Source organism: Lupinus angustifolius, chromosome LG06, assembly GCF_001865875.1.
Source record: "Lupinus angustifolius cultivar Tanjil chromosome LG06, LupAngTanjil_v1.0, whole genome shotgun sequence".
Taxonomy (NCBI): Eukaryota; Viridiplantae; Streptophyta; class Magnoliopsida; order Fabales; family Fabaceae; genus Lupinus; species Lupinus angustifolius.
Window position 1 is genome coordinate 26,157,626 of NC_032014.1, and position 10,984 is coordinate 26,168,609.

Genomic DNA, 10,984 nt, shown 5'->3' on the forward strand with positions numbered 1-10,984 from the left:
TTCAGGTTTATATCCAATTCCAGATTGGTTACCAAAGTTTCTTGTATTAGCAAGCAATGTGTTAAGGTTTTCTTGAATATATGTGAGCTTTAAAGTTGTTGTTTCAAAACAGAATTTTCAGCATTTAAACTCTCACAAGTATCACATATAGAGGGTTGACATAATTTAGAAGTAGAGCAATCACATTAGGTACATGCATAGATAAGATCAAGAGTTTAATTTTCAAGTTTAAGTTCATCTAATTCCTTTTGCATTTCAATTATTTTCTTTTCATGCAAGGAGATAACTCTTTTTCTATCTAAATTTATTTTAACAATTTTCTTTATCTCCTCATGCATTTCGACATAAGCTGCATATAATTCATCGTATGGAGGAGAGTCATTAGAGCATGATGAAGTATAGGAATGTACCTCAATAGAATCATCTTCATCACTAGATGTGCATTTCTCATGCACTTGTGCCATAGGCATACCTTTGAATTCTTCTCCTCATCGGATGAGCTTGAAGTCGAATCTTTCTAGGAATCGTTCCAAACAACGTATGCTTCTTTTGACTTGGACATTCGAGAGTTGCTCTTCTTGTTTGAGTTCTTGGGTTCTTTCTTGAGATTCTCGATCCCTCCTTTCTTCTTGAGATCTTCATGTGGCCCAATTTTCCACACTCATAGCAAGTGAAGCCTTCTTTAGGAATCTTGCTTTTCTTGGTTGAGTTCTTGGCTTCTTTCTTTAGATTCTTGATCCTTCCTTTCTTCTTGAGATACTTCTTAAATTTTTCAAATAGGAGAGTCAAGTCTTCACTGGAATCAGAATCTGAACTAGAATCCTCACTTTCTTGATCTTCTTGAAATCTCGTAGCTATAAGTGTGATTCCGTTCTTGTCTGATTCTTCATTCATTGTCAAGCGCCCTAACTCCATTTCATATTCTTGGATTTTTCCAAACAGAGTAGCTAATGGCATGTTGTCTAAGTTCTTTGACTCCATTATTGTGGTTACCTTTGGTTGTCATTTCCTATCAAGACAATGCAAAACTTTGTTAGACAAATTAGCATTAGTAAAGGTTTTATCAAGGGCGACCAAATGATTTACAACATGTGTAAAACGTTTTTGCATATTACATATAGATTCATTATGAAGCATGCGAAATAACTCATACTCATGCTTAAGCGCATTTAGTCTAGCGCGCTTAACTTCACTCATGCCTTCGTGGGTAACTTGTAAAGTATCCCACATTTCTTTTGCATAAAGGCACTGTGAGACTCTAAAGAATTCGTCATAAGATAAGACCGAAGTAATAATGTTCTTGGCCTTAAGGTCATGTTGGACCTTTCTTTTCTCAATATCCGTCCATAAGCCTTTAGGCTTTTCTTTAAACTCGTCATCCACCATATGAAGCAAATGTCCGTGTCTATTGCCTCGATATAGATTCTCATGCGAACCTTCCAATAAGCATAAGCTTCGCCACTGAATACGGGAGGGCGGTTAATGGATGCGCCATCACCGCCAAATGGGTTATTAGAGCCCATATGTAGTCCCTCTCGGATCACGCGGATGCGGTTGAGCTAGCACATCATACTAGCTCTGATACCACTTGTTAGGTATCAGTGGCGGAATACACCTAGAAGAGAGGTTGAATAGGTGTGGCGGAGCTCAAGTTCCACTTTTGGGTTTTTACACACTTGCTGAAAAATGCCCAGTTAATCGATTAAGCACTGTTCATAATCGATTAACCAGTAACAGAAACAGAATGATCAGAACAACAACTTGCACCATTATTAACCAACACACAAACAAATATACAACAAATACTTTTATGCAAGATTAACAAGAACACAACAAGGAATAAGCATGAAAAATATTATCTCCAAACACACATTAGAACATCTTGAAATATAAAAGAGAAAAGGATAGAAAAGATTGCGCATGAATTTTATCCTCGTTCTTTTTGCTGTCCAGTGCAAAACTACATCCAGTCCTCTCCTCTGATCTGAGAGATTTTCCTTCTTCACTATAGAACACAGTGTACGTTACATACACGCTTCCAAATACAAAACTTGAATGACCCCTTCTTGGAACCCAAAGAACTTCGTCACCCTTGGTTTGACCTTTCCCAAAACCGCCTCCCAAGAAAACCTTTCTTACGCGATTCAGCCCCAACCAAGATATCGATCTTTATCCCAAGACCTCCAAGTCTTTGTGGGAAGAACACATTACCTAACTGCAGCTAGGATTTTCTCAATCCTTGAATACAAAGCTTTGAGTTATGAATGAGTACTTAATACTCGGATATTACAATAAGAATGAAAGCCTAAAACCTAAGCAACAACTCACAAGACGTCCTAGTCTAATATGAATGTTCATGCATGAGGTTTCTGAAAATATGTAATCTTTAAAGAACTATCTTTTTCTTTTCAAGAAGCACAAGAATGATGCAATAAAGCTTTTCAAAGAATTGTGCAATATGAATATGAAAACTAAAGCCTTCACATAATCTAATCTTTCTCCTAATTCAACACTCTCTAATAAATTCTAACGACGATCTATATTTTTTCTCTATGTGTTTCTCTCTGTTTTTTTTTTCTTTTTTCGTTTCTGCAATTAGCCAATATTTATACAAAACAGATTTTGGCTCTTAAAAACGGTTTTTCAGTTATGCTGTTGAAACAACAGAAAAATATACACGTTAATGATTAAGCCATGAGGTTAATCGATTAACCAGTGTATTTTTAATACATGATTAAATGGTAAACTACTTATATGTTATATGCTTATGCAATACATGATTTTCAAAATATAATACATTTAATGCATAAAATCAATGTATAAAATGCAGGAACCTAATTATCATATATTTTTAGATGATGTCTCATTTTAATGGATTGATTACTTTATTAAGTCTTGTGAGACTCACACCTAGGTTTACATAACCTAGACTCAATATCTATGACAAACATCTTAGACTTCTAAAAAGATAATAAAGAATTATAACATAAGTCTAATAACAACACTTGAGCCATCGATATGTTGATTGTTGAGTCATCTTCAAACTTTAACTAATTCCTTGTCTTCATCAAAACATAGGCGAACGTTGCTAATGCAATCTTTGACGCTTTGCACTCTCCTAGCGAGTATTTTTTGATTCACAAGACTCAAACCCAAAACCTTGCCTAAGGAGAATCAAACATGTACCACTTGAACAAACACCCGTTGGTATCAAAATTTATATTTATTCTTTGGTTAGGTGGATGGATGACATGATAATGATGTATAAAAGGGATATTTACATCAAAACGTATATCCTTCCACCTCATTTTGATAAAAGTGAAAGACATTAAATTAAATAAAAGATAAGGTACTATTTGGTTTACCCATTAATGACAGAGGTAAATTACAAATATTTCCACCATTAATTGTTTATTAGTAATTGACCAAATATTTTCAATCAATTCAATGTGTGTTTCTTTAATTAGTGAATCATAAAACATAGTCTACAATTTTAAAGGTAATATATTTATTATTTTATGACTTTAATTTAGGACAACAAAATTATGTTTTTTATGGAGATAATAATGGAAAGGGAGTAATTATTTGTTTTGGAATAAAAGGAAATCCCACATGCATCAGTATTAAAAGTGATATTAATATTTTTACTCAAACTAGTCAACTATTTGACTCAACGCAAGGGAACAATAAAGCACAACTTTTTTCGTCCGTTTCAGCACATCGCATGTAAAACTACCATATATTGGAATATTGCATGCAGTATCAAATTATTCATAGGAACCCTTTCTTCCTATTCTTATGTCACTTCTGCTATAAAAGCTTAACGCACGCCGTTAATTATTTCTCTAATATTTTCCTCTTTATTCTTTAAATAATCATAACTTATCCTTTCATAAATTATTAAAAACCAATAAAAACTAATAAATGAAAAATCACACTCTCTCCCCCTTCTTTAAAAAACCCTTCTTCTCAGTTTAAACTCTAAACCCTTGTTGTTTCTGTAACACCACAGTGACCCGTTTGTTCCGTAGGTATGTCGACTAATGGCCGTAGCGATTTCCCTGATATATCGTGGCTAAACCAAAACTCCATTCAGATGAATCAAACCTCATTGGAAGATTCTTTTACTCATCTCTCTCTCAATCACATGCCTTTGGGTTCTCATGGGTATGCATTGTCTCCTCATCCTAATCGCTACAATGTTGCATCGAAAAATCGTGGTCATGTTTCTGGTTATGCTTCTGTGCCTTTAATGAGTCAAACACAATTTCAGAGGTTTCCTTCTAATGAAGAATTATTATGCACTGTTGATTCCCACCGAAAATTTCGTGGTGGTGTGATGAATGAGTCTAGCAATAACAGTAACAGGTTGAATATTAGTAACAGTGTCAATGGTAGGCATAACCAAAGGTGGTTATTGCAACAGCATCAAAATTTGAACCATCATTCTATCTACGATTTTCGTGGTAGGATCTTGTTGTTGGCTAAGGAACAAGGTGGGTCTCGGGTTTTGCAGGAAATTATGAAGAGATTGAAATCACAGGAAGAGATTTCATTCATTTTTTTAGAGCTGGTGTATAATGTGATGGAGTTGATGATGGACCCTTTGGGAAATTATGTTTTTCAGAAACTTGTGGAAATCTGCTCTGAACAACAGAGGACTCGCATCATTTTAGTTGTGACCAATTCCGATTTTCGTTTTGTCAATATGTGTCTTGACATTCATGGGTATGGATTGCTTGCATGTTACCACTTTTCAAGAATTTTGATTTGTTTATTTTATGGTATTATACTCTTATATCAAGATAGATAGGCACCGCTGTTATGTTATGTTCTTGGGGTGGTAATTTTTGTAATTTTTGATCCAGTGCCTTTCTTTCTTTTTAACATGGCAGAACCCGTGCTGTCCAGAAATTATTAGAGCATGTCACTACTCAGGAACAACAATCTCTTATTATGTCAGCATTAAGCACTGGTGTTGTTGCATTGACCAAGGATACCAATGGTCTTCATGTGGTAGAACATTGTCTAAAACATTTCTCAAATGAAGATAATAAGGTGATATATGTGCATCAGTTTATGATTTCCTTATATTTGTTTTGGATAACTATAGTGAAGTCTCTAGTGGCCCATTGTTGACAAATCAGAAACTTGAGTTTCAAGGTGGAATTTATTTTTTAATCAATCATAACAATGAATCTACAGATTTTTATTTATTTATTGTTTTTACAATCTCCACTCTCCTTAAACTTGTCTGAAAGCCCTGTTCTAGAGGGAGCTTCAATACAATGGTGAGACGCCTCCTTGTAATCTGGATGGAGATCACGGTTTCATATAAGGGAAACTTCCGTTCCACTTGCAGGATAAAGCTCTATATATTCACAGACTCCACCACGTGATGGGAGCCTTGTGCATTGGTTGCTCCTGCTGCATAATTCAGTAGATAATAGGTTGCATAAGATGAGGAACTACAACATAGTTTTTTTATCAATATATATGTGTATGAAGGCTGAAAATTTTATTGGTTCTGCATTTTTAGCCTATTTTATACATGCAATTGTCACCTTTTTTCCCATGAGGAATTATAAGTTTAACCAATTTTGCTAGTTTTGATACCTTGGTGGCAATACACACTGGGGGTTTCATTACTTAGATAGATGGACTTCTACTAGTTTTGATTTTTTTATAAAAATCTTAGAATGTTTGCACTAAAAGGAAAGCTCTTCCACCATTAATTGGAGAGTATGTAATGTAGGCAACCTACTCCATGTGTGCAGAGAAGCAGCATCTGCAACTAAATCGCGTCACACAATCTTATTGTTGCACTGATGTTCAATATCTAAGAATAATAGGTCAGTCCAAGATGATTTTAAGGCCAGTAATATGGTTCAATGAAGTCGATTGGATTGACCTATAAACTGTGGTCCAATGAAGTTTCAGGCCGGTAATATGTTTCTAATAAAAATACTTGAGGATAATATTATAGGTCAATCCAAGATGATTTTAAGGACAAGACAATGATTTGTAGTAGAGTGAGTTCATCCTTTTATATACCTTCATGCCGTCTCGATTTGCAGTTATTGTAATTGAAATTTCAAGGGATAACTTAGGAGCATTCCGGATTTGACTTTATGTGATTTATGCTGAGTTGTTTTCTTAATATCTGAGAGTGCTGTCAAGATTCATGCCTTCAGTAAAAAAGTTATAATCTGCTAAATCTTTTTTAAGTTTCTGAACATGAATACAATCATGTGTTGAGTAACCAACATTGGATTGTATCTTCTTCTAACTTTTATTTACTCCCTGTTTTTTTATTAATGTTTTCCTTTCTTTCAACTACTTCTGTCCTTTTCTAATTAACAAACTTTAGTTTAAGGGTACAAGGAATGTGACATTTATGAGTATTACACTTGCCTATTTGTATAACTCCAAAATAAATGAATTACGAATTGACAATCTGTTTTCTGTTGTCCGAGTAAGCTTTATTGAAGCAGGGGAAATAAAAGCATTTATAAGATGCTCACCATTCTGTTTGTGTTAGGAAATTGAAAAGTATAAAGTTCACTAGTTTTTCTGGATAAGTCTAGTTTAGCACATTACTCTTTTTTTTCTGGCTTCAATAGCTTCTGATTGAAGACTTTCATTACAGTACCTGCTGAACATTGTGGCAAACAACTGTTTTGAAATTGCGACAGACAAAAACGGGTGTTGTGTAATGCAGCATTGCATTGACTACGTTCAGGGAGAAACCAAAGAGCGGCTGATGGCTGAGATCATAGTAAATGCTTCAGTCCTATCAGAAGACTGTTATGGGTTTGTATTATCATTCAAATTGTCTCCTTTTCTAATCAACACTTAACGATACTAATTTTTCTCTTCCATAATTTGTTTATTCATCTCGCAGTAATTATGTGGTGCAACATTTAGTGGCTATGAAAATACCAAGAGTTACAGAAAATCTACTGAGACAGCTTGAAGGGAAGTTTCTATTGCTTTCCTGCAATAAGTATGGGAGTAATGTTGTGGAGAGGATATTTCTAGACTCAGCAGAACAACATTCTGCACATATCATTGTGGAGTTGCTTCACAATCCAAATGTTTCTAGACTACTCGTGGATCCATTTGGAAATTATGTCATCAAAACTGCACTGTCGGTGTCCAAGGTTTGAGCAACATTTGGTTTTCTTCAATTTTTATGTTGGCGCCTTACTCTCGAATTCTAATTTTGCATAGGCATTCTAGTTTAGGCATTTGGGAAGTTACCAAGGTGGGATTGCAAGTGACTTTTCTCTCCAATCTTTGAGGAATATTTTGTTTATTTAGAAAATCAATTTGCTTGAGGAGTATACTGGTTGTCCAATTAAATTTTTCACATGCCTAAATTTAGGCCCCACTAGATCCTAGGATGACCAAAAGGTCAAGGTTCGATTCCTGAGAGCGATACTTGTTGGGAGGAACAACCACGTACCCCGAAATGGATTAGTTATTTACCCATATGGTGATGAGATATTTTGGTAGTACCAAAAAAAGGGTTTTGTCAGGTATTAGGGCCTAGGATAAGGAGTCGATCAAAAATAAGTTTTATTTGAAATTGATACACCCAAGAGTAAACCATCAAATTGATCTCCAAAGATACAAGTGCATCAACTGAATGCTCTAAAGAAAAGTGTCACAACTAAGTCCTTCAAAGTTTAAAAATGTCACTACATTGCTCTTTCTACTAATCTATTTGGTGACATTTTAAATCTTTTAGAGCTTCAAATTTACATTTTGTTGTGGCATTTTAAACTTTCAAGGACTTTTGTTTGGAAGACTAATTTGACTTTTGATCCAAACCAATAGATCCAGAGGACAGTCCTATATCTTCTGCAGGATTAGAATTACATGCCCTGATGAAAATATTTATTCAGGTATTAGAATATGTTGAATACCATGTAAGTTGTTTAATAAAAAATTATTATTAGCTGCAGTAGTCCTCATTGAAATGTGAAATATGTTATATATCAACTTTTTAAATATTTATTTATTTCGTTATAACAGGATGCCATTCGTAATGCTCTACTGGAGCTGATTCAGCTGCATTCTGCAATGATGCGCAGCAACATCTATGGCAAAAAACTACTTGATCGGGTTGACAATGAAAAAATACGGCATATGTAGACATGTTTTGTCTACCCTAGATTATACTTACATGTCAGGAGTTACATATATTATTGTTTCTTCTTCATAACCATCCAATGTCATCTGTTGTGTGTGTTTGTTGTATTTTCTATCAATTTTTGGTGACATGGTTGGGATGGAATTTGTAAGGAATTGGTACAGGAACTATAGACATAAGATATTGGACTACATGGGACAATGAGCAGCTGTATAGGACCTGAACTCCATAATGATCCTTGCAGAAGGAGCTGAAATGGGGGACACAAAAATTATGGATTTTATTTTGGCTAATAGACATAAATTGTGATTTTTGCAAGTATAATGTTATGGTTCTATTGTTTGAGAAGAAAAAAATGTATGTACTATATATAGTTTTATATACTATTTATATTATATATCATTGATTTTTCAAATAAGTAATACAAATAAATTGGTAATGTACTGATTGTGTATAATGAGACACAAACAGTTTATACATATTAAGGAGGAGATTCACTTACTCGAAGAGTAAGTTTAAAAGACTTCACATCTTAGCCATCAATTATAGGGAAATCTAATGGGGTAGATTTATTCACTAATTCAAATAATTGAATTTATCTGATGGCTAAGATGAGAAGTAAGTCTTTTAAACTTACTCTTGGAGTAAGTGAATCCCTAAGAGCTACTCAAGTGAAAACAATTCTCATATAAAAATTGTAAGAATAGTAAATCTAGGCCTTACAACCAATCATGGATGATTATGATTAAAAGTTAGTTATTGGTTACATGATAGTCATGTACATGTATTTTTTAATCTTAACTGTTCAATAAAGATCTAATGATATATATTAAGTGTTCTTATTTCTTACAATAGCACACTATTCTCACGTGAGTAGCTGTCGTGATCCCTTCTCTAAATATTATACTCATTGTTTATTACTACTATGTACTTGTGTCCAATAAAGGAAACAGGAGGTGCGAGGAGTTAGTTGTGTTAATCTAACTATATTATGTACACTCAAATATATCAGACTCTCTGTGCTTATGATAAAAACAACATTAATGAGATAAAACACCCTTTTACATGCTATAAATTTGAAGAATTAATTTGTAATTGAATAAATTTAGTGTGACCATCTTTATCTATTATTCGTTAAAAAAAATTGTGCACTTAAAAATAATTTTTTATAGGAAATATGCAATATTACATTTGTTGTAATTGAATTACAAAAAGTAATAACATATATGATATAAAAGACAAAACTTAAAAGGCAAATGTCACATTATACTTACATCTTAGACTTATGCACTAATCCTTGCATGAAAGATCCTCAAATATTGCTAATATAGTAGTTAAAGTGAGCCATAGGTTGGGTCCAAGATGACATCGAATCAGGTTGACTTCAGTTTTGAGCCAAAATTTTGTCAACTCTACTCAAATCACCACCAATCTAGGTAGGCTCTCAGATTGCCTCGCAAAAAAATAAAAAAATTATCAATTTAATTAAGTGTACCATTCTTCTATATAACATATTTTTTATCACACCGTTATAGATTCCTTTCAGGATCTTCCTTCGAGCATATTATTTAGTAGAAGTAATCAAAGAAAATAAACGCGAAAATGAAACCATAAACCAAAGATGCATTTTATTGTATGCAAAGAGTATGCGTGAAAGAAGTAGCTAGAGGAAGTACAAATGTGGTAGCGAAGGAGAAGGCACATAGACATAGCATACAACAACAATGGAGGAGCAGCACCATCACATGATGGTTTGAAGTGAGAACTAAGGAGGTCGTGACTAGAGGATACTTGAGAACAGATTATGGGAAAAGGACAATAGTTTTAGGATGGTGATTAGACATTGCTTAGTGCTCACTCTGAATTTAGCATATCTCCCACGTAACACCACATACCTGACATGCGATTGTTAGACATTTCAAACATTCATTGAGCCTTTAATGGTTCATAAGAACCCTTTATTTATGATCTTGACATTATGACATTTACATGTGATAAATAATGGTTAAGGAGGATTACCTAGTTCCATTGCTATTCTTTGTTGGTGCTTTCTTTGATACTGCACTTTCTGGTTGTCTTTTGTTTTCACCTCTCCTCCTTCCCTTATGAGTTTCTTGATGATTAGAAACTCAGTTTCCTTTCTTCCACACTATAACAATGCAATGGATTTTTTCTTTTATGCAAAACCAAGATGTCTCTCTTATTCTTGCTTTTTGGTTTCTATTTGTAAGAATAGAAATGAACTCCTTATGTTCAGAATGGAATGTTAGAACTTTTAAAACTTTTCGAGAAACTTTACGTTGAGCCTTTAATGGTTCACAAGAACCCTTGATTTAGGATCATGACATTTATGACATTTACATGTTATAGTATAAGGTTAGAGAATACCTAGTTCCATTGCTATTTCTTTTAGTGTTCTTCCCTGATGCTTTCTCTGATTGCCTTTTTTGTTTTCACCTCTCCTCCTTCCTTTATGAGTTTCTTGATGATTAGAAACTCAGTTTCCTTCCTTCCTCGCTATAACAATGCACTGGATTTTCTTTTATGCAAAACCAAGATCTTTCTCTTATTCTTGCTTTTTTGTTTCTCTCTTTCAGAATAGAGATGTATTCCTTATGTGCCTTTTTAGAATTGCCACACATTATCCAATTTAATGCATCAGTTGGGGAAGTTAACATATAGGAAACTTCCCATGAAGTGAGAGGGAGAGAGTTGACAAAACCCCCACTAATCTGATTATTTAATTGCCAACCATCATCACATTAGGCACTTTCATTCAGATTAGTGACTTTCATGCACATGGACCACATTGATTATTAAATTAAT

At 34.0% G+C, this 10,984-nt stretch overlaps 2 protein-coding genes across 2 annotated transcripts in view; one reads left to right on the forward strand and one right to left on the reverse strand.

Annotated features, from left to right (window-relative positions):
• The window catches only part of LOC109350346 (protein DCL, chloroplastic-like), a 17,829-nt gene that overhangs the window by 1,401 nt on the left and 5,444 nt on the right, over positions 1 to 10,984 (reverse strand). The window contains exon 4 of the mRNA XM_019591585.1: positions 7,854 to 7,857. The gene's annotated coding sequence lies outside the window, so the exon portion shown is untranslated. The remainder of the gene's footprint in view (positions 1 to 7,853; positions 7,858 to 10,984) is intronic.
• Positions 3,963 to 8,467, forward strand: LOC109350344 (pumilio homolog 12-like). The gene is made up of 5 exons (XM_019591582.1): positions 3,963 to 4,728; positions 4,896 to 5,058; positions 6,650 to 6,813; positions 6,905 to 7,163; positions 8,041 to 8,467. Exons 1-5 carry the CDS (start codon positions 4,034 to 4,036, stop codon positions 8,158 to 8,160), a joined length of 1,401 nt encoding a protein of 466 aa, XP_019447127.1. The 5' UTR covers positions 3,963 to 4,033; the 3' UTR covers positions 8,161 to 8,467.